This window comes from Charadrius vociferus, unplaced genomic scaffold, assembly GCF_000708025.1.
Source record: "Charadrius vociferus isolate BGI_N301 unplaced genomic scaffold, ASM70802v2 scaffold282, whole genome shotgun sequence".
Taxonomy (NCBI): Eukaryota; Metazoa; Chordata; class Aves; order Charadriiformes; family Charadriidae; genus Charadrius; species Charadrius vociferus.
In genome coordinates, this window is record NW_009647731.1 from 6,892,756 (window position 1) to 6,918,228 (window position 25,473).

General features: G+C 39.3%; 1 protein-coding gene across 1 annotated transcript in view; it reads right to left on the bottom strand.

Annotated features, from left to right (window-relative positions):
* ABLIM1 (actin binding LIM protein 1) overlaps positions 1-25,473 on the bottom strand; it is a 141,442-nt gene that overhangs the window by 59,571 nt on the left and 56,398 nt on the right. Inside the window, exons 6-7 of the mRNA XM_009881639.1 lie at positions 15,384-15,510; positions 14,276-14,369 (exon numbers count right to left, since the gene is read on the bottom strand). Of these exons, the coding sequence (XP_009879941.1) occupies positions 14,276-14,369; positions 15,384-15,510 (221 nt within the window). The remainder of the gene's footprint in view (positions 1-14,275; positions 14,370-15,383; positions 15,511-25,473) is intronic.

Sequence of the window (25,473 nt, forward strand, 5' to 3'; positions counted from 1 at the left end):
TGCTGAACGCAAAGTAAAACCCTTGGCTTGGTTTGCTGCTGAGTGTTAGCAGGCACAAGTCAAGCAACAGCACGGAGACTCATGAATAGATTATGTTCTGGATGCATACAATATGCAATCTCCTGTAACACCAGGAGTCTCCCACTTTCCAAGTCACCTTCATGTTTTCTTTTGTTAGGTGGTAACAGCACCACTGAGCTGTTAGGAATATGTGAGGACAACAGTGAAACACAGCCACGTTTCTCCTTTTAACTCTCTGCATGAAGTCACTGTTAGTCCCTTGACCTGTCCCTCTGGCTGAACTTCTAATAATAGAGCTTGATGTATATGCATTAGCAGATCACGTTAACTGAAGTTGTATTTGCAGTGCTGCAACGATATCTCCAAAACAGTGGGAAGTATCTTGGAAGACTGAGATATTACTAGTTTATTTAATTAAAAACAACTTTCTCAGACAGTAGAACTATAGCTGACTTCAACCTGCTGAAATTTAGCTAGAAAAGTCAGTAACAAACCTCCTTTGTATCTTGAAAAACCCCAACAGAATTATTTTATAAATCAGAAAGTCTTGCACTTGACAGCAGGTAATAAATACTAAATCACATCCTAACATTAAAAGGTTGTTTGCAATTCCAAAAATTATCAACTATCTACATTCTGATCATGATTTGATTGCATTTATATACAGGAAGGAATAAAGAGCGGTGTTATATGTGCATATTCGTATATATATGCGCATGTGGAATTCTAAAGGAACATATATATTTGTAGATCTTAGAGTAACCATAAAAGGATAAGGCCAAGTATTTTTAAGACATCCTACTGAAAGTCCCAAGTTATGTATTTTGAAATACAAACAAAAAAAGTTATCATGGTCCATATGCTTGATGTACAGAAAAATTACAAGAACTGAGATATTATTGACTAAAAAAAAAAAGAAAAAAGCCAATGGCTAAGTCATGAAGTTAGAAATAAAGATAACCAATAAGAAAGCTAAAGTTACCAAAGACATAACTATGGACAATATGTTTAAAGACAGTAAGAGTCTTTATTAAAGCATGATGGGGGAAAAAAATAAAATAATTAAAAAAAAAATATCACAGATCAGGTAAAGATCCCTTGTGAGCTGTAGATGAAAAATGATGAAAGATGACATGGAAAAGGCAGGAGTATTCAGGAGGTGTATCTTTCTGGTCTTTATTTGACAATGCCGAAAGACATATTTTTCCTGTTTGATACTGTTTATTGAGCAAGACTTATTTAAATTTGCAATGAGCCAACATTTACATACTGGAGATTTGAATAATCTGTACTCAAATGTTTTAAGAAAACTATAGCAGGGCAGTTCTCTGACAGATGGATATGTTAGCAGGGGAGGCTCTGCTGAGCCAGATACCTCAGAGATTATTTCCTGCTACCCACAGCATGAGGTACCTCTACTGCTGGCCAAGACAAGAAGACAAAACCTTTCCTGGTAAATCTGCTGATGACTCAAAGACAATGCTTGTATAAGCTATCTAAACCCAACAAGTATGTTTTAACAGTTTAATGTAATATAAAATGTCTGCAAATCAAGAAAGCTGGGCCCTGTGAGATTTAGGGACATGTTGTGGGCAACAGCAACTAAGAGAGGTGAGAACAGCATTAATAATCTCCCAGAAAATGCTCTCAGAGTACCTGAAATGGCTGGCTCTTCTGATCATTTAATTTATGCAAAGAATATAAGGACACTGCAGCAACACCATTATAACATTGATGAGGGGATACACGTGGGTTTACAGAATAGAGTTCAATGGAGAACCACCAAAACAACATGAGTCTTTAAGCTGTGCACCTGAAGGACTCAGGGTCAAATCATTATTCAGAGAGCGTGTTCGGAGATGACTAACTCACAGTGGACAGGTGATTAAAAGCAAAGAAAGGAGATAATAGCAGGGAAGAGCATGAGCTTTTCAATCCCATTGAAAAAACTCTGGCAACATCAAAAAAGCTGAAGTTAGACAAATTTAACTTCAAAATCAGATGAAGTTTTTAAAGAGTGAAGGTAATCTAAGCAGCAAGAGGGAAAATATGTGTTCTTATAATCACACTGCAGGATAATTGCTCAAAGGGTAAGTTTTCATGTGATTTCTAGGGAAAAGCTCTATGATTTTGAAAAGAGAAGGTCAAGCAAGATGGTTTTAGCAGTCCCTCTAACCTAAAAATCCATTCCAAAGGACAATTACATAGAGAGAAGCTTTTACACATGCATCAGGCTGCTCCTGGTGAGCACAGGTCTGGACCAAAACAGCAGAATAGTTAAAGTCAGAGTTACACTGGAAAAATTTCCAATAGAGTTAAATCAGTTCACATTGAAAAATCTACCGAGAGCTGTCTTGGCTAAGTGGCAAAATTCCCACTATAGCAGGATCTTTGCTGCTAGGATGGAGCTTTTGTTGATGTGGCTGGTGGTTCAGAGAGAGACAATTCAAGTGCAACACCAGGAGAAGTTCTGGGGTTGTGTGTGCTGCATCGGCACCGGAATTGCTACTGACCCAAAGGGTCCAGCACTGAGCTGGGGCTCTACAGTATGGAGAAGGCTGAGAAAACAGGTCAGTGTAGCACTAGGCATAACTCATGGTAACCTAGTCAGTGGGCAAGTGCAAACCACTTCCTATTGATGAAGCAAGTGAGAGCTTGGAAGATTAAGCAACTCACCTTGGATCAAAATTAATGCTTGCAGCACAGCCCAGCAGAAAACTCAACTTCTCAGACTCCCAGCGCTGCTGGCCCTCCATGTAGCACACCACTAGATCCAAATAACTGTAGCTGATTTTCTCATTCATCTAACACAAAACTGGCTTTCCAGTTTTCTGTCAGAAGTCTGTTTCAGGAACTGTGCAACCTTTGGCATGCGATTTAACAAAGCCTGGTCTCCATTCTGATGTCTGCGTTCAGTTCAGAGGGAGTGTCCCAAGAACAACAGAGAAATAAAAGTTGCGAAGGCCAAATGAGGGGGGAAAGAATCTAAGGATGAGGTCACACACAGTACATCCATAGAAAATAACCAGAGAATATGAACCAAAGGTAGCCTGTAAGAAACAAAGTAGACATGAAGCACTCAATTTATGCTAATTTGTACCTAGTGGACTCACAAATTGGTCTAATAGGAAAACACGTTATGAGTGAACTAAGCAGGGAATATATATTTTTTTTTTTTTAGTGACTACAGCCTACTCTTGTAGCAAACTGATCCTAAAAGTCACTGTCATTCCAACTATTCTGATCCGATAATGCTTTAAAAAGTCTAAAGAATGGGTTTTATCTTGATTAACTGCAATGCTACCTGCTACCTTTGGAACTCTCTTCCAGCAAGAGGTCACAACAAGCAACAGATGACAATCTAGGGAAGGGACAGATTTTCTTCAAATATTTTTCTTCCCAATCATATTGCTCTTAACTCCAGAGTCACCCATATACAATTATGAGACTGGACTTGACTACATCCAGACATTTCTCAGGAATCCTTGTTTTGTAATTCTGGCCAACGTGTGTATGTTACACTAAACTTAAAATGGAACTATCAAAGGACATTAAGGTAACGAGTGGATAGTTGGTACAGAGAAATAGTTGTCTCCTTTTCAAATAGAACAACTTTGAATAGATGTCAGACCACCAACATGTACTCTGCTAAAAGTAGAGCCTTTTATTTTTGGCAGAAGTCCCTTTTTTTTGGTCCTGTTTTTCAGTTTTCTCACTGCTGATACATGTGATTTTCAATTATAGATGCAAAACTATGCAAGCATACTTTTGAATCCTGGCTGACATGAAAATGACAGTATGTTTGTCAGGGCCAAGATGCAGGAATTTTGCTCCCTACCTTGTTTTCTTCAGCTCCGTATAAAATCCAAGATTTCTACTTACCACGCAAAAACTACTGCAACAAAACAGTCGTGATACAACATATTACTATGGTGATGAACAGGGAAGAGGTGACGGCCATAAAGCAGAAAAGGATACCTAATGTCACTTGCTGCCATTCAGTTTTCAACTGAGTACAGGATCTCCACAATTGTTGCCTCAACAGTAGTTCAAGGGTGCTGCTGAGATAAGTCTGCTTAAAGTTTTTTACTGCCTCAGTTCTTACTCTCCTCATTGCTAGGAAAAAACATTTTCCAGCCAAGATGCAACTACTTTACAGACTTCAAAGCAACAGCAGATCCATCTGTATGCATAACAAATCTCTCTCCAAATCTGATGTGTAAAAGTCAATTTCTTAACATTTTAGCTCATACTTAAATAATGTATTGTGCTCATTTCAGAGACCTCTGAAAAACAACAAAAAATTCCAAGCTACTTTCACAGACAGTTTGAATGCCGGAGTGTCTGTGTTGCTTGCAATGAAAAGGTGCATCTCTTTCTGTGTGCTTTTTTTCCCCTTTTACAAAGGAAAAGGCTTGTAACGAGCGTCATACATCCCAGATATCTATACAACGACCTATTAGACCTGTACTATCTTCTAATGTAGGATGAACATGTAATTAAAATCCACCCATTTTGTGCTCCAGGTGGTCATGGCAAACATTTAATCACCCACAAAATACTCATGTGTATTGTATTTCTTCATCTGTAAAGCACCTGCTTAGTAAAGACAGGTGTTAACCCTGTGGACTTCAAAGTCCCTAGAGATTCCAGGCATATCTTTCATTTTTGTTTTTGTTTCCCCCTCACCCCCCCAGGAAAGCACCCTGAGGAAGCAGACAAAAGAGAGAGGAGACTGAGTCCTCACAGAGTGAACACCGAGCACAATACCCGGATGGAGCCTGTTACAAGCAGGTGACAGCTACAGACTTGCCCCAACAGGCTCTTCTCAAGTTTCAAATGTGTTATTGCTGCATCCTTCCCAACAATTAGTTTTTACAAGGGACAGGTCTAAGTCCTATCCTGCTCTTCAAGAAGTCAGGAGCAAACTCTCCACTGACAGGAGGACTTAAAGCAGGACTTAAAAATGAAACATCACAATCCTGCAAAAAAATATTTCACCACTTAATCCATTTTTCACTGTGATCTCAGTCCATATTTAATTTGTATTTCATTTCGTATTGCTACAGAGTGCATTCTCACATTCCCTTGTCACTACATCCCAACTGACGGTGAGACTGTGACACTAGAGGAAGTTTTCTTTTGAGTATAAGTACTTTGGTGCTGGGATCATTATTAATTTTACGTCTCTGTTGTGGGTGATTTTGGCAGGTAGCACTAGCACAATGCAGAGGTTTAGAAGATGAACAGAAGAAGCAATGGGAACTACAAAATAAAAATAGAGTATTATGTTTATCCTAAAGCAGACTGTTCCAAGAGGAGAACAAGACGTGTTCTGCAGTGACAACCATGCAACTGAATTCTTAATACAGCTATGCAACAAGAAAAATAAAGTCATCCAGGTAAGTTACTCTTCTACTTTAAGATATTAAAAAGCTACTTGTTTTAAGTACCTGTTGTGTGTTACTGGAATACATGCAATGGCAATATATCACAAACTCTGCTGTTGGTGGCAATAAACTTTATACTAACATAAAAGCCTCTACCGAAATGTCATTTTAAAATATTTTGATCAGCCTGCAAAAGTTTTTCAGTAATATTTAGCACAAGAAACACACTAGAGAATATTTAACTGAATCAAAAACGTAAAAGCTAAGAAGCTGCGCTAGGAAATATAGATCGTAACCAGCAACACTGACCTCAAGAAAGCAATTTGTACAGATAAGCCATATTTTTACAAGCACCTGCAAGATTTCACAAATCTCTTTGTGGCAATAAGGAAGTTTTAATTGGTCATTTTTTCAAATTACGTGTTACAACTTGCTCTTCTTATTCACCATCCCTACATCCTCTTAACATTCCTCCCCTTCCTATTGATGTTCAAATTGACTGAAGGGTGGTTTCCAAATCACTGCTGAGAAGTTAATGCCTTGTGATTATGCTGCCATAGCAACTGAACTTCTGTTAGGGCTCTGTCAACTTCAGATAGTCTTTTGTCATCTTTATGTGTCAAGTCTTTCCCAACCACAGATATCCCTCTTGCCAAATTCAGTCTTTTGAGATGGGGGTGGGGGGTGGGGTGGGGGAGGAAATCACCAAAATCCTGTCAGAAAGATTTTTACATTAAACAATTCACATTACTTTTCTGGAAGCATATTTATTCTAGATTTGTGATGATGTGCATGGTGTGGTGTTCTAAGCAATTACTTCTAGCATATATTTCACCAGGGAAGGGTAGTCTAAATTAAGTTAAATCTATGCTGGTGCTCAGCTACGTAGACAACCTGTCTGAACCATTTACCCATATCCTGAGTTATTATTAAACTTTTCATTTCCTCATTTTTATGCAAACAAGCCCTGCATTAGGAAAAAAAAAATAAATCAGCGTTCTATATTAACTGATAAAACATATTTCTCAGCAAAAAGGCAGGGAAACTGGAAACAAACTCCAACCTTATTTCTATGCAACAAATCTCCAGAAGTAATCGAAAGAGTCAACAAACTATATTAAGAATTATTTGAGATAAAGAGTTGTATTGTTCCTCCATACATCAGCAATCAGTTGCAATCAGAAACAGCCCAAGCTCTGTGCCATTCTCCTCTCTTCCTGGCAGTTTAAAAACATGTTAGCTGCGCTCTCTTTATCTAAACCACAGAATTACACACAGCCTTTTAAAATGTCCTTCTGGTGCACAGGAACAAAAGTACAAGTACCCTATTATGATACCACTGGCAAACTATTCAGTCACATCACAAAGTTGCACACCCTTATTCCCCCCCCAAAGAAAGCCATGACCCCTTCCAGTTCAAATGTAGTTTCACAGGAAGGGGTTTACCTTCTGACAATAATTCTTCAGTCTAAATCCATTCCCTCCTCAGCCCGGCAGACGGACTCCCTCCAGCTCCGTTCAAATTCAGAACAAATTACCAGCAGCGATGCGCAGACGGCTTGTGTTGTCACCGAACCGGCTCAGAGTGAAGCGCCTGCGACTGCACCCAGCCCTGCGCCTCGCTCCCCTCTGCTCGCACTCGCGCGCTCCCCTGCACACACCCACCAAAACAAGCAAATAATCCTCCCTGCACATTAAACGCACTCCAGCAGTGACTCGGCCAACCAATTCTGTAAAAAGCAAAAAGGGAAGAATACCGGCCCAGGCAGGGGCAGGACCATTTCTCATCACTTGTGTGTCACTATTCGATGTTGATACAACTCAGAACACTTTTCCCTTGGGGAGAGGCGTCTGCTGAGTATGAAATCGACATTCTCTTTCTCTGGAAGTTCTGCAGCTTCTGAACAGCCTCCTGGGTGTTAGCCTAGTTTTTTCAGAAACAGTTACAGTGGGACTGCATTGTAGTCCAGATTACTGCAGGCAGAGCGCAGGGGCCACTTCTCACACTGGTACGTGTATCCCTTTATCTTATCTGCACATTTTGCTTGAGATGATGCTTCAGACACACTCTATGAACATCTGATGAATTTACAGTGGGCCCTGGGCACTGACCCTATCTGATGTCTCAACAGGTATTTTCCATAATCAAAAAGTCCTGTGGTCTGCAGTATATACCTGTCTGTCTAAGAGGGCAAACAATCACAGCACGTAATTTTGCTTTTTCTTATCATTTACCTGGGACGTTTGTGCAACATGTTCATGTTTTCCCATTTATTTTAATGGCAGTAAAATTATACACAAAGCAAATTACAGAACTAACAAAGCATACACTAAACTCCACTGATTCTTCTCACATGCTGTGTAGCCTTTCCCCCTGCATTTTTGTGGTGTGTGAAGATGACAATGGTGACTGGGAGATACTGGTTGGCAGCAAAGTCTCTCCCGAGCCTAAAAGACACTTAAACCAGTAGAAGCCTAGTACTATGAAAACAGAATGGCACCACATTCTTCAGGGATGTTGTTTTATCGCAACTTTAACAGGCCACCAAAACCAAACTTGTTTGGATCCATCATATCATCACTTTGCTCAATTCATCAATTGTTTCATTTATAAAAGTGTTTAAAATTTTACATCACTTCAACCTGTATTACCAGTACAGGTTGCATCATTAAAATCCGGTAAATGACACATTTTGTGATACTTCCTGCATAACCACTGTGAAAACAGCCTTGCTAAATATTTCATTCAGCAGAAGAATATATGTTAGCCTTTCATTTAACATTTCCGAATGGAACTGAAATAAATCTCTGTTTGTTTTAAGAGACTCTCAATCTAGAATGCATATGGGCATAAGAACACAGGACCAAATGCATGAATGTACTGAAGTACCTAACTAAACTCTACTGCATGGATCTTTGCAGAGAAGGGTGAAGTTTTCATGTGAGCTGTGAGCCTAATCCTCTTTAAAATAAATTACTTAAACATGTAGGTTACTGAGTTTCCCTGAAAGTCAACCAACTGAAACATCTGAATACTAATACTCACATGAGCAAAGTTGTTTGCATAGTCAAGTGTTGGCTTTCTGCACATCCTTGGACAACATAAACAGGCATTGTTTGAATAAATCATTTATGGTTCATATGGGAACCAGCAATGTTGTTACTGTCATTTATTTGTTTTTTATTTATCTAGAATAGACACATTCGCATGCAAAGAATCAGATGAAACTTCTCTGAATCCCTCACAGCACATGTTTCTAAATCTAGTTCTGAAAACAACACTTGAAGAAACTTGCAGGCTCCTCTCGCTGACATTCTTTGCCTCTTAAATATGGATAGTTTCCTTACACAACCATAGCAGCTTTCGCTGGTTTTTTTTTTATTTGTTTCCCTCCCCATAATTATTGTTATTTATTTCTACCTTCAGAAGTCAAGGTGTCTCATAATTGAAATCTCTCTGAGTTAGTTGCAGCACAGATGAGACATCTTAAAGTTCTGGCACAGTATCTACAGGTACTAGACCAACTTCACACTAAATACCTTACTTACATTACTTACATTACTACTCCTCTTTAAAATCAGGGGAAGCTCAGCATAAATTACAATATCAAGACACATTTAGGAGTTGACCTTGCAGGCTGAAGTCAAGGGAGCCTTCTGGTGCCCTGGCATTTCTGTTTTCAAGTCCATCTGTTAAAAGGGCATTATGCCACCGCTTACGAGGTGAGGTGCAAGTTTCAACAGTGCACAGGAAACAAACACAGGGCAGGCAGCAGCCCATCAGAACAGGAACTTGAGCTATGCACAGCCAGGAGAAATCACAGCGTAGCTTTTTATTCACACATGAATATTAAGCAAGCAGTATTATAAAAATAAATGGGTAGAGTAGCAAGATGGTTGAGGGATTTGATAGTAGATATATACATCTCAATCTCTAGATAATGAGACCAAATCCTGTTCATATCACTAACAGCCAAAAAAAGTGAAAACTGTAAGACCTAAATTTTATTCTCAGGCTTTCTGTATGACTTCATGCAAATTATCCACCTGTTTCTGCCCTGTCGTCTTCTTTCTGCAGAATTAAAAGAATACTACTAGAGAAGTTTTGTAAAACACTTTGGGTAAGCAGAGATGAATTACGTGGATATAGGCACGATCCACCATTCTCTGAAGTCAATGGAAAGCTTCTCATTGATTTAACATATTTTGAATTAAGACCTGGAGGAATAGTTATATTGTGTATGATAACTACATTAGACAAAAAATATTTAGGGCAGCATCTTTCATATAGCTAAATCTGTGCTGAAATTTACTTAGGTTTGTGGAGTTACACAGGTCTACACAGAAATTCACATAATTAGGATCAGAAGGGCATCTATCAACAGGCAAGCCTTGAAGCTATGAAAACAATAGCTTACTGGAAAGTTTATGTGAAAGTCCTCACTCTCACTATGCTGTTATTGCCTGATACAAATGTTTTTCACCAGAGTTAATTGGAAATGAGTAATTTTTCATAAATAAAGATTCCTTTCTGCTGGAGAAACCCAAGTAAGAACAGTGTTGCCTTGACAACATTATCCTGAAATACTCCAGTATTAAAGTATCTGGTATGCTCAAGAAAGTTGCAATATCTATTTCACATTGGATACTTATCACATTATTGTGTTGGCATGCACTCATCTATCATCTGTGACTATTTGTCACAGAAAGTTATGTGCCAAATAATACATGAGAAATATCTGAGCTGACTTAAATGCACATGGTATTTTTCTTGCATGTTTTCATGGCTACTGAAAGTTGTTAGATCTATGTCCTAGAAAAAGAGCATTCTTCCATGATATGTGGATATTAGTAAAATAAGGCCTGTTTTTCTAGTAATGCATTTCTAAACTGAGCAGAGAGATCACCTCTACAAAATGCCTGGAGGAAGTCCATCCTCTCAAGGCTTGAATCTCAAGGTTTGAACTCAGACCTTGGCCTTTCTGATGTGCTTTGCTGAGGGTGCCTACCAGGCACACAGCATAGCTGCTTCTGAGATGGGCACTCTTAGGTCCACATGAGGCGTGCTTGTCTGTCTTGCTGGATGCTCACTGTAGAAGACTGAAAGCCCGATTTTTCATACAGCCATAATGAGGGACAGAAACAAGCAGGAGCTGCAAGCTTGCAATGATGCAAAGGATATAAATGTCTCTTTAAATAAAAAAATTAATCTCCTACTGCAAAAAGAGATACCACCAGCCTCTGTGAACCCAAAGCTAAGTTTCATGCTTTCACTTCCCTTCAGTTTTTCAGTTTTTCTATAGATGGGCCCTGATATATGAATAAGCAGAAAATAAAGCAGCACTATAATGGCTTGCTGCTAATCGCTTCTGATCCATTAGAGGGAAGTGTTTGTATACAGTGTACCCCATACTTCCCTCCAATCTCTTCTAATCATTTCTTTGGATGAAGATGATGAATCAGTATACTCTGCTTCTGACATAACACATTATTTCGTTGACAAATGAAAGATACTGATCTGTGAATTTACTACTACCATTTTTATTAACAGAGGCAAAATACAAAGTGTTTGGGGTTTTTGCCCCACCGGAAGCTAGTAGGTGTAACTTGGGCTGGTCAGTGATGCCATAACCTCTCCCTAGACAGCTCCTATAATTGTGCTGCTTCACACCAAGAATGTGGTTTCCTTCCCAAGAGAGACAGCAGGAGAAGAGACAACCCACATGATACAAATCATCAAAAATACCCAAATTTGCTGAAAAAACATTGCCAAAGAAAACAAAGAGGAAAGACAGTAATCCTCCTGTGAGAATCTCAAGCTTTATCTAAATTAAAACTTCAGGTGTACTGAAAGGTTGTGGGTGATTTCCTGTACAGGATAAGGAGATTGTTAATTGTCCTGCGTCAAATAGGTCTACTGCCCTCCCTGAACTGTGGCATCCTGTTCTGTGAATTATCTTCCATGGCCCTGTGGCTGCTTCCAATCTCCCATATCCGTTGTTACCAGAAGATTTATGTCGTCCTTCAGACTACCGTTTCTGCCCAAAGGGGACACGTGTGCTGACACATGATTTTCTCATCCTAAATTTTGACTTATTATTTCCTTTAGTATAATTTAGAGGCATTAGTACTGCCCCTTTGGAACTGTGCATCTCTGATAATGTAAAAGGTTTCTAGGAGGAGCCAAGAAACTAGCCCACAGTTCTGATAAATTGCTCTGATTATTGAATGTTAGCTGCTGACCTGTATCTTCTAACCTTTTCAAGCATCACCTAATGACAGAAAGTGCTTGAATGTCTCTCCTGAATCTGCATTCCCAGATGATACCTGGAGAACTCTATTCATGGACTATCCAGGCTGCTAATGCATACTGTGATGCAGTAAAGTCAATGTCTGCATGGCCTCCCTGACTACACAGTACTAATTTTTTTGGTGATAGTTTCTAAGGACTTGTCCAATCTACACCTCTCAGATAGTAGTCAGCCTTCAAATGTCATTTAAACAGATCAGGAGAGAGTTGCACTATATGAATAATTCAACTTCCACAGGCTTTACAGGAATTTGGTTTTAGTTACATATTGAGAACTACTGCTGCCCTCTACTGTATTATTATGGGTTGTACCTCTGATAATCAATGAAAGCCACAAATATTCAAGCAAAATTTCTAGTCTTACCCAGAATTTCACACGCTTATTATTTCCATGTATTGATAAGATCATTCAAAGGATCTGTTTCTAATTCATAAACATATTCTGATTCTGCAGGAGCTAGGTCAAATGGAAAAATCTTTATCTTTTTTTTAGGATTTTGACTCTTAGAAGAGGTGTATCCTTGTAAGGGGTTGAATGTGTTTCACTGCTTCAGCAAAATGTTGTCTCTTCCTCTAATAGTAAATAGCCATCAGAAGAGTAAGAACTATGGAGTGAGAAACCAACCTTGGGGCCAAAATGACTGCATCAAGGTTCTGCCCCAGGCACAGTGTCTCTGATAACGTGAACTTTCGCTTAGATTATGGTGGACAGTTAAATCCTAGTTCAATTGAACTAATCTTTCCTTAGTTTCAACTTATTCAGTTCTGAAAGGATACCACTCATGATCCTCTCAAACAGCTAGGTTTCTTTCTTACTGATGCTAGGATGAGTAACGTGAGTGCAACCTTGCTACAGTCACATCCACTACACAACAGGCTCCAAATACGAGTATCTTATTTCTTCCCAGCTCTCCACAGACTCCAATAACCACCTTTTTTATAATTTTCATCTTCATGCCTCTGAATAGGTTGCATTGCTTGTAGGTTAGAGCACTTATCATGTGCATCTAAAACAGTTTTAGAATTATTTTATGCTTCCCAATCTCACAAATACAATTACTTCTCTCCTGCAGTGCTTCCTGCACTGGAATGCAACTATGTACCAATACAGAGTACTAAACTGAAAAACTCAACTGTAGACAGGAACAGATAAGCAGATGGTAGCAGACCACTAGATTAAAGCCAGAGACACAGCTTTCCTACTCAAGGGAAAACTCAGACTGTTCTCACTAATTATCTATGCGGGTCTCCAAAGGAATTAGATACACATTGCAAAGGAGGCAGACTACGAGCCTGGCTAATTAAAAAATTGTACTTCCTTTCAGTAGATGCAGTGACAAATGCACCAGGTGTCCACGTGTGTTCTGAGTCCCTCATTCGGTGCTACCAGCCTGGTTAATATTCTGAATACTGAACCAGAGAAATCTCCAGAACTAAAACCACAAGCTTTTGCCACTTCTATGTCAAACCTGAAACTTCTCATATGAAGGCTGACACAGTCTTATTTCTGTAGTAGATGGGACACAGAGAAGAGAACCTGTAATACACAGTCACTAGCAAATTCCAGCTGCTTTTATTTCTGTAATACTTCGAGGTCTATTTTCTGTTATTCACTATAGCACATCCAGTACATCCAGTTTCTTCTTCACAAAATACACCTGTAACTGAAGTTCTTCGTGGTTCCCCATTTCTTCCACAAACTTTATTATGTAAAGGCTTTTTCTTCAGGAGAAGTGGAGTATTAAAAATCACTAAAGCTGGAATCAACCCATACAGTCTAGCTCCAGACCCGAGCTCAAAGCTCAGGTTCTTTCCATTGAATAGTACAGCGAAAGGAAAGTTTTGTTTCTCGTATGTCAATGATAGTGTGACAAGTAAGGTCCTCTGCATTTTTGCCCCTTAAACTTTTCAGTAACAACACAGAGGGATCCATGCATAGTTCAAGGATTCCAGCTCAAAGGGAGCTATGGGAGATGAAGAACAGTATTGACAACAAAAGATACACATCTCTAAAAAGATTTGGCCAGTTTTAGTGAGAAAGCTGAGCTTTACAACTAAGAGTCAACAAAAGAGATGGTTCAGATGTTTTCTGCCTTCTTGCTTCTGAACGTATAATTCACCTCTCCAGCACATTTCTCCCTCTCACCTTCTCAGCATCATTCACATCATCTGGCCTCACTCGAGAACAGAAATCTCATGTTGTAAGTTTTCGCAAACTTATGGTTGCCAAAGGTGATTCCAGTACTCAAATGACCTCTATAAATATATCACATCTGACACAGGATAAGCAGTGCAATAGACTTTGCATATCATCATTAAAAGAGAAACATAAACCACAGATCCATAGAAACTAGTGCAATTAATTCCCTATCGCACACTTTTCCTGATGACGGCAAAGCTAACACACTGAAAATATTTCTGAAAATTAGCAACTTTGCTTGAAAATAATAAAAAAACCCCTTTCCTATGAGAATTTTTTGTAGTTTTTGCAGGTGCATGAGGACATAATGGGGTATGGCCCAAGTCTTAAAACTCTAGTTTACAAAACACCTACCTCTAGGACTTTCCCAGTAATGAACTGGTGACATGCTTCACATTTGACTCCAAACAGAACTTGATAGTCCTTTTCACAATAAGGAGAGCCATCTCTGAAAAAGAAAATCCACAAATTACAAACCATCTTTTAACAAACAGTCTACAGCATGACTTGCATTCTTCCCTTGTCTTCAGTCTGGAACTCCTACACACAGCAATAGTGAAATGGTAGAGACTTCAAGGGAAGTATTTCATAGTAGAAAGAAAAAAAAAATCATATTCTCATTAGTGCCTCTTAGAATTATTCCTTAAATTTCCATCAAGAAAAGGCATCCAGTACAAACCACTGAAGTATATCTCATTCTTTAGAACAGACTCTCTACACCTACAGGTGGTGCAATTCTAGGGAATCAGTAGAACTATGTCCATGGGGACGAGAGAAGGTCAGAGTCTTTATCATAGGCAGATATTTTTTGTTGACTTCAGCAAAAAAAATCTTTGGCAGTCTGCAAGAGTATAAGCAGTTACTTTTAAGTGTAAGGTTATGTAGGTTTTTTAGTATGAACAAGGAACATACAGTAAAAATGGAAATACTAGTCAGTTTAGGAGTATTTCTCAGGCACTGAACTTCTTTTGAGAAATTACAAATGCCACTTTTTATTTAAAATTATACACCCATTAATGGCAGGTTTGTGAAACATACATTGTTTCTCTACTTTTTCACTTTGTTATATGGGGGGGGAACAGAGACTATATCTTCTTTCCCCCTGTTTTATCATTATACCATTTTTCCCCATTCTCTTCCTCTACACTTCCTTCTGCTCAAAACTCTCTTTGTTAGTTTCTTACATGGAAATGAGAAGCACAGTGTCAGGTCAATCACTTCATCACGTTTACTCTATTCTCTAGCAAAGGGAAGCAATGGACAGGTTCTTACTTTTTTTCTCAGTTGCACTTTTCAGTTTACTTTCTTTTACCAACTCACCTCTCAGTGGGAACAGAGATTTTGGTGCATACGGAAAGGTGGTCAAAACTGGATTTCAAAAGGAGAACTTTTCTGCCAGCTCTTCTTCATTGGCAACACGAACTCATGCCAAGAGTGCAGAAGAGATGCAGAGGTTACTTACTTGCTGATATATTCCCCAGTTAGGACCTTCCCACAGGCCTTGCACTTAAAGCACCCCAGGTGCCACTGCTTATCCAGAGCTAGCAATGCTTGTCCATTTTTTATGTCTCTTCCACAGCCAGCACAATCTGCAAATAAACAAACAAATGCATTTATTGTCAGTTACTTGGTATCATTAATCCTCATTAACCATCCACCAATTGCTACACTTGGTAACCAAATGAGAGAATTACACACCGACGCAAAAATACGTCTTCCTTTCCTCAGACACTTCTTGGGTCCTGTATGAAGATTCAGTCTTTGTCATTATAGACATACTCAGCAGAAGAGGGAAAGCATCTCTTCTGGTTTTCATGCTGTTTATGATCCAAAGACTGCCACGCAAGCTCTGTACAAACTTCAGATTTTGCTAGGAATGAGCTACATAAATCATCATTCAGAAAAGTTCCTGTCTTCTAAAGCAATCGGGTTTTTTTCTCATTTTGTTTTTAGCAAAATCTTGACTGCTTACATGAAACTAAATAAGGAGACCTGGGTGAGCATCATCAGGACTGCTGCACTTCCCCGTTGGGTGGCAGCAAAGCCCAATGTGTCCACCCAGCTCAGGGGCGGTGGCACATCTCAACCGGGACCAGAGAGAGAGACCTTTTTTTCAGGGAGGTCCCAAGGCAAAGGCGACAGCAGTGTGACAGCAGTGAAGGCTGCATGGCAGGGCATATTGTCTTCCACCTGCAGGTGTGGGAAACTGTAGTTCTCATGGTCTCTAACAGGGATAAGGAGTCTTGCTCAGGGATTCTGGTACTACCTTGGTAATTGACACTCACTTTTTACTGCGATTCTGAAATACTCCTTGATGGCAGAATGTGAACCTGAAGCCGGGAGCATTGAATGCCCTCTGTTGCAGAGGATGCCACAATGTCTTTATGTCACACCAGAAATCTTTGGCTCAGCCCCGAGCTCCCATTCCTCTCCATTCAAACATCAAATACTCATAGAGATTTCCTGGTAAGGGGCAACTCAGCACACGGCAAGATCTGAAGAGACTGATGTGGCAGACAGCACTGAACTGCAAGGGTTGTGCTACAGCTTCTGTGCCCAGCCTCAGGGGACAGAGGGACCAAGGGAAGAGAAGGCCTGGAAGACCAGTGAGGCAGAAAGGGAATGCCCATCAGCTGAGGCACACATGGAAGCCACAGAGGAGACAGCCTGGAACAAAGGATTTTCCCTATTTTACTATCCCCGAAGTCAGTATTCCTTTGGCGAATGTAACATCCTCTCCACAGGCCTGAAACATCAACAAATAGCAACAAATGGAGACCAACAGTAACAGAGCAATCTGAGCAGTCAAAGCCCAGGCACCAGGGAAAAAATCCTCCTGGCTGCACTGCTCCAGCTGACTGAACAGGTACAGCCTGAAAACCTTCATCTCCTCGTGGTTTTACAGCCCAGGCAACACCACACCTTGCAAAAGGGTGAGTCCAAGTTTACTGTCACAACTGATAATGAGAGTCACTCCTGTTGACACCAAAGGGCATGACTTCTGTTTGCTGGGTAATGGGCCAAGAGAGCCCCAAATATATGCTGTGGGTTCCTGCTATCCAGGCCACCATTTGCAGCATGTCCCTCTATCTGTCAGCCTCCTTCTTCTAAAATCCCTTAAAAAAAAAAAAGGACTAAGCACCATGGTATCTTGTGATAAAATGCAAGTCACAGACTGTTGACACGACTTGGACTTGAAAAGCAACCCTCAGATGTCCTAATACTGGGACTTTGCTCTAGAGGACAAATGTTACAAATTGAAATCATGAAATGACAAGGACTGACAGCATGTCATGGATCCCTCTGCTCTTCCGTGCCAGCTCAAGGCTCCATGCCACTCTGTAACGACAGCAAAGGCTGGACCAGGTCACCAAGGGAGGCTCTGGAATTTCCAGCATGGGGCTGAGGAGGGGACAAGCAAACATCTGTCAGGATGGCTTTGGTATGCTGATCTTGCCTTTGGTTTTGGGAGGATACTTCATCTTGTCTAGAGGTCCCTTCCAGCCTGTATTTTCTTATGCTTAATCTGAAACCATGCAATTTGCCTTCCGATTGTGACAACAAATGGGATTTTTCCTCCAGTCTGGAGGAAAACTGCAGAACTGCAGCTCAGCAGTTCTAAGCAGCACCCTTTTCTCACCTTCCGAGCACTACTGCTTCTCACTAGTGTGCCAGCTTCCACATTCCTGACCTGGGGTCCTGCCAAACTGTGATACATTTCCTGTCACATTAATTATTCAAAAAATCTACTGTATTTTCTATGCTTTTTTTCAGCTTTATCGAAGAAGCTTTCGTGAAGCTGCAATTTCTCCAACATGGAACCAAGGAACAGATTTTTAAAGCACTTAGTTCTGCTTCTAGCAGAATTTCTGAAGCAGTCAGACTAGAAAAATTGCCTTACACAAAAGGTCTACCTAGTCCAGTATCTTTTTTCATGCCAAAAGCAGGTACATGGAGGAAGTAGGGATCCATGAAGTATCCCTACCTGTTTAATTGCTTCTTGTAAGCCAAAGGTGGTGTTTCTACACGTACTCTTGTGCTCTTGTGTGATACAAGGGGTTGACACATTCTTTTATTATTCTATAGTAACAATGACGTTTACTTACTCTTTCTGGATTCCTTGAAGTGTTTTGCAAGAGTAAATTAACATCATTATTTCCATTCTGCTAATATCACTGATATGTTGAATGTCTAGAATCAAAGTAAACTAATAGCCCAGTACAGCCTTATTAGACTGAGATGGCTTTTAACTAAACCTGATTTTAACTCTCGCAAAACAGTTGGGTATATACATGAAAAGCTAGCAATTATCATTATCTCCTAAAATAGAAAGCAAATAAGGCTGGGCTGGGCTAAGAAAAGACCATTTGTTCATCTAAATTCTACAAATAAAAGCCATTTATGATGTCAGGCCTGCATTACAGCCTTTGGCTGAATATCATCAGCACACAGCATATGCAGGCAGGATCTCAGGATCACACTAAGCACAATCTGCACCAGTCTAACCTATAACCAGCACACACTGCAAAGAAAAAGGCCATAAGGTCCGCAACCATATGCCAGAACAGACTTGTACTAAAAAAATCTGAAAACCCTTCCCAAAATTTTGTGCAATGGTTCCCACCATAGTTCTCTCTGGCTTCACACCTGGGTCTAACAGACTGCACCCCTTGACCTTGAGCTTTCTTGTGCTTTCTTTTTGTCATGTAACCTGGATTCCTCCCTAGTCCCATTCCGTGGACATCCACACATTCAGCTGTGCCAGTATAACAAAGAGGAGGAGGAGGAGGAGGAGGAAAGTGCACTGTACTGCTTAAAATGCAGAGTGAGCAGTACAGTTCCTATAGTGCACTTGAGATCTAAAGAAAAGTATACCACAAAACCACCACATGGAATTATGTTTGAGCTGAAGGAATACTAAGATTAGACATTCCGTGGCACTGATTCTTATAAGAAATGGGAAACAACACGCGTTTCTATGTTTTGTGCCTGTGCCCAGACTCTTCAGGTGTATGACAACCATTTCTCAATAAAAGCACTGCAGTGACACTTAAAAAAAGACCTGATCATTAACACCAAATCCATCTTAAGTGGGGAAAAAAAAGAGAGCACTGGATATATAGTTAGACAAATCATGATGTAGCCTCCCTGGGCTGCCTGCGACGCCAGCAGCTGCAGCCTCCATAAGCAATGTCCACTTGCTCAGACATTGTGTATATAAATTGAATTCACTCTCTCTCATAACAGCATTAGCTGACAGCACCATTTTTTAGCCAAGCAAAAGCTTCTTACATGATTCCCTGCCAGTGATGCTTAAACATACCTGTTGTGTCTTTCACATACTATGGATAGGCCTGCTCAATCTGAAGATATATCCTAATATAGTTAATCTATCGCTCTGGAATAAAATAGCCCAGAAGGATGTCATATTTGATGTGTCCAGGTACAAAAGCAAATGCCAATGCCTGGACAAAAGGGCTGTGATGTGGAGTCAGCCAGCCCAAAAGCATGGAAAAGTGGGGGGACAGGACAAGGGAAAGTATCACAGCACTATGATATTATGTATGATTAAGACCTCCACCCCCCAAGCATCTTAAGCAGCCTCATGAAAAGATGCAGGCAGGGTGAGCTGCCACCCATGACACCTTGCTTGTAAAGATGTGATGAGAAAATTTCCCTTTTTAGTGTCTGCATCACCCCAGACATCCAGAAGTGAAATATCCTGCACAGCAACCCATTCGTCACTGCCTAAATTAAGCGGTGGATTTTCTTCCTTTGCCTCCCTCCCCTGCTCTCAGCCAATAGCAGAGCGCCCTGATCACAGCACAGGCGGTGGGCTCAGAGCTGATACAGCTGTATTAACCCTAAGCACACTGCATATGACTTTACCCACTCCCATTTGGATTGCTTTGAAAATTTACTAGCAATTATATCTTTATTTCACATTCTCTACTCACCCCATATAACTTATGAAAGGGAAATCACCTCTACCTGCTTTAGTCCTAACGAACATGGTTATGCAAAGACACCTGCAGAGAGAGTTTTACATGAGCATACTAACTCTGCTCGGTGCAAGGTTAGCTCCGTGAACAGAGCTAATTGCAGTCTGACTTAATGATGCATAATTAAGTCACCAAAAATTTCCTTTCAGTCCTGATGGCCATTAGTAACACATGTCTAGATAAAGTCTGAAGCTGCCACAATCCCTATGAGTCACAGGAGTAATACTCTTTTTACACTCCTTTTGTTACTGTTCCCATCCTTATAAAACACAGATACATTAGTTTTATAAAGACAGCACCAGCAGACTTCTGCTCTGAAACAGGTAAAGCAGGGCAGAATGAGGGGGATTTTTATTATTATTATTTTAATTTTTAAAAGAAACGAGTTCTCATTGGACTTACACAGACATACATGGTCAAACATAGCTGGGCCAAAAGAGCAAGCTACGAGGAACAGCGAATTGGAAGTGAAGAGAGACAAAGATTATCACTGAAGTCAAGCTCAAGAAATTAATAACGGTAAGTAACTCTTAGCCACCTTGGAAAACAACTCACACCCCAATAATTCTTCTGTGGCAATTTGATAGTTGTGCAATTATAATTTCTCACAGAGTTGGGAAGACAAGAGTTTTTCCTCAGTCACCTTTTAACCATAGATCAGGCAATGCCTTTTAAAGCCCTGTTTTAAAGTTAAAAGGTTTGATGATATCGTGTAGGCTCTTCCAGATCATCAAGATATTTCTGTCAAAGCTAAAAATACAAACTCACTTTGTCTGTTTACAGTATGATAAATGCTCTCAAAGTTTAAAGCATAACCATTTGATCATCAGGGCAGTGATGAGTTCTCCAAGTCAGAAGGACACATAATATTGGGAATTTTACATCCAGGATTTAGATCTGAGTATGTACCTCAAAAAATCTGCTGCCAGACCCTTCCTCTTTGCCAATGCAAGGATAGGAAATGTTTGTCAGAACAAAATGCACTATTGCCCTTTTGCTAAAGGCAAAACAAACCCATGCAGGCAGCCTTGTACTCCTGAAATCTAACAATAAGAGGCTGGGCGCATACAATGGAGGGAAATAAACTTCCCATGGGAAGTGGAGTATAGCTTTGACGGTTTATTATAAATGGCAAGTTGGGAAAAATTGGTATTTTCAAAATAAGTATTTAAAGAAAATAAAATTATTTTAGTTGATTAAACATGGAAAGAAATCACAATGGCATGAACTGGCATTCTTTGCTTGTAACACAAGTCCCTGTTAACCATCTGTGAGTGCCTAACATTGACTTGCCTTTTTAAGAAACAGGTTAGTATACATCTTGGATGTATTGTTACTGCAAATACCTCTTTCATCATCTGATGTAATTTAAAGTGGTTTGGAAAGATGAATGCTCTTCTCCAACTCTAGTCTGTTAACACGATATTATTTTATCAAAGGAGTTTCTATTTTTCCCCTTTGTATTGATGTAAGCATTTGTGTTAGTCTTGTAAAGGAAACAGAATTTCCCTTCTTTCCACATCTTCCTACACCTCCTTCCCAAAGGAGGCCAAACCAATTGACCTTTTAACCTCTTACTCCTGAAACCTGTCCCTGCAAGCAACATACCACCAAATTTGCCTTTTTCCGTAACATCAACCTCAGTCCCTTCTTCAACTCGATCTTTCATACAGGTATCTGAACTGAAAACCAAAGAGTGAATGAAATAGGAGGAATAAAAAAGAGCAGGTGCGCTACAAACTGTCTAAGAGAATGTCATGGTTTGGGTCTCAAACCAGGACATTGAAGAGTTTTTAATTGTCCTGTAAAAAAAGATAAAGATGGTTTTTTCCAGCTTACAACCCCCAGATTCCCAGCTGTAAAACTATTCGGAAGGATAAACCACAGCCAGGTATATGTAAGCTGAGGCTAGTCTTTACCCTGGTATTTCTTTTACTGCAGTTCAGTACTCAGATAGTTCCAGCTGATTTCAAATTCACAGTTACAACTCCGAGTACCCCAAGTGAATTGCTCAGTTAGCAAACGAGCTTTACTGCTTAATACCCAGCTCATGGATAGCACATTGTGTCTCTTCATCTGCAGACTATTTTGGGTAATTTTCAATTGTTACTCTTGGAAAACAAGCAATTCCAACAGGGTACAAACTCCAACGTTAGGAATGAAAGATACGAGAACTTTTAGGAAGGTAACCCATGGCAAACTAAGGTCTAGCTAACAACTAATTCACTTTTCACATTTTTTTTTAAGTGACCTCTGGTTCCTGACTTACTAACTGGCAGGCTTTCGGAATATGACAATTCCCAGATACTCTTATCTCTGGAGATCCCCTCGATAGTTGTGTTTTCCAAGCTAATGATGCCTCCTTGTGCAACATCCATTTACTGAGCAATTCCTTGCACTTCCCCCAGAACTTTCTTTGGAATTACCTTTTGATTAGTACTTCTCCAGTAAAAGCTAAGGAGATAGACGCGTTTTGATTTCCAAGTTCAAGATGGGGTTAAGCTTAGACAAATAAGAATTGATACTTACTTAGCACACTCATATAGTCTATTCGCAATTGTTTCTGCCCAATTTGCATGTAACACAGAAGTATACAAAAGAAATGGGCAAACTGGACTGAAAACACCTTCCTGAAAAACAGTAATTTTTGTGAAGGAACATTTTCTGATAGAATACTCATAAATTATTAACTTCCTGCCTTGCCATAACTATATTCTCAATACAGTTGCTGCTCTGTCTCTATCACCCCAAAATTAGTCTGTAACAATGCTTTATACACCTCCAGAGAAGGATCTAAGGCAATTTATAAAGCAGCAGTGAAAATACCAGTCCTTCTAAAATAAGAAGGAGCTGAATAAATGGAGGCTACTCAAGTAATTTAGCCATTATTATGAAACATAAGGGAGGACTAAAATTAATCCAAGAAAGCAATTCAAATGATGAAAATGCCTCAAAAATTGCAAACATTCTTCAAAAGAATAAATCTTCTTGGAGTAATCATACAAATGGGCCAGTGTCATTGGGAGGATTTTTCAAGGGAAGAGCTGCGTAATGGATTTTGCCAGAAAGAACTGTGTTTGGGTGTGCATCATTCCTCTGAATTTTGTATCACTTCATGCATGTTGATTTGCTTATTTTGTTCTTAAAAAGGGTGAAATTTTGGACCCACCATATGCTCAATATATTAAGCCATAAATGTAGTTGCCCTGCAAGGTTATTACAGTTAAATTTAGATTAAAGTGAGGAGAATTAAATACTGATACTTAAAAATAAAGGATTTTACTTAAAATCTAAATTTTAAATTTTAGATTTAAATAAATCCAAGTTAAAAATCCAAATGGGATCTTGAAACAGAGAGAAGGAACGTGCTTTCCTTTTCCTATCTATGAACAAAATCAGGTACGATAGGAACTTCCACTTTTAAAATCTTTAAGGACATGGCGATCCAAAGTAAGTAGTTTTATAATCTACAGACCCCCAACAAATCAGCAGTTCCAAAATTGAAATACATTTTAATGCATTTACTTTCTTCATGTGTATAGCAGAATTCAGGTAGTTTCTGAAATAAAAAAAAAAATTCCACAATGCTATTTTGTGCATTCTAATTAAGTTTCAATTTCCATTCTAATAGAGCTTTACATAAAATATGAACAAAAATAGTCATTAGGGAAACATATAGGTGTTAAAGAATATAATGAAATTCCCTCATGTTTATCAATTAGCCTTTTATAATTAAAAATCTAAATGTACAACACGTTTACAATCAGTTATTCTAATCAAGGTTCCCTGGGTTCTTAGGTAAACCATGATTAAAATCAGTGATTTAAATCACAGTGTTTGAAATCAATCCACAATGATGTCTGTGGTATGTCTTTATTCTATGGTAAATAAAATAAAAAAAAGAGGTATAGGACTACATAAACCTCTTCCGTTAAGTCCCAAAAATTCTGAACTGAACCTCGAGTACTTAAACATAGGTATGCAGGCTTGAATGCCACAGAGATAAGTGGGTATTTCTCTATCGCTAGCAGATAAGCCAGGAATTATGAAACAAGAAAATCTTTGTGTTATAGCACACAAGAAATATTAAACCCTTAAGGTTCAAAATTATACACAGGATTTTAAAAATTACATTTAAAAAATGCATGTTCAAAACCAAAATTGTTGAGCTCATCTAAGTTCCCCGGGGCATTCCCTGAAGTGTATGGATATTGTGAGTGCGTATGTCTTAAGGCAAAACTGGGCTCAGTGTCTTACACACAAAGCCTATCCACATCCACGCCAAGTGTTTGTATATTACCTATATACTACGAAGCTTTGACACACAGTGTGAAATTCTAGGTTATTTCCTAAGAATGAGCTCAAAGTCATGTGTTGGATGTTGCTTAATATCCTTTAAAGCCAAAAATCACTGCAGATTGCTTGCTTACAAACAGCCAGCCAACTCTTCCCCTTCACTTTTTTTAAGTCTTCCCTACAGACTTGAAGGAGTTTTCAGACAGCTCAGGAAAAAAAGGATAAAGAACAAAATAATGAAAACTGAGTCAAATGTGGCTAAACAGTTACATATCCTAGCTGCAGACTTTTCACAAGAACTACGATTAAAAGGAATTTTGCATTCATTTTATCCACTCAGCTAATTTCTAAGGGAGAAGTCTGTGATGCTTATAAATCAGCTCAGACATTATTTATGAATACTGGCAACAATCACTTATATCTTTATCTAATAAAAGGACAGTTACATCCTAAATATAAAACTGCATTAAGAATTAGAGAGTCTTTAAAGGAGGACTGCAAAGTAAATTTGCATCTTCCCCTTCTGTCACTTCGTTGTTTCAAAAACAATCTCACTTTCCCCCCCCTTTCTGGGCAGTGAGGCAAAAGATGATTCCCATTTTTTCCTGCCCACTTTCTTCTTTAACAGGTAAGGTATGTTGGCTCTGCTCTACTTCAGCATTACCAGAAACCTTGTTGGAAGTTCTGGATATTTACTGGGAGCTTTACTGACTGCATCTTATGTGAAGAGATAAGGCTATTGAATAATTAACAAAGATATCTTTCTCCCCCAAGTTCATTAAGCATTAAGCTTATTATTTATATCACAATAGAGCTAAGATCCCCAGTTGTGAGCCAGGATCCAACTCTGTTAGACTCTGTACTGATAGGCATGAAAGCATTTGTCCCAGAGAACTTACTCTTTGAACCAGAACATAATGTGCAAACCAGACAAGGTCAAACATACAAAACAGTATTGTGAAATCTCCACGTGGACACCGGCTGGTCGGGGAACAGCTGCACTAAAGATTATTTATGCACATGTAACGCTGGCCATTTTGAAAACTCTGGTCCACGTCTTGGCTGTACTGTAATTAACTCACAGGAGAGACTGTTACAAAGAAAGGGGAGTTGACACATCTTCCCCTTGCTTCTTTCCAAACAGTATCTATTTCACTGAAAAAGAGGCAACTGTGAAAGTCTCCATCATTTTAAAAAAAGATGAATTTTTCAAATGAAAACTCTCGCTAGGTGATCATAACCCTTCAGTTTCTT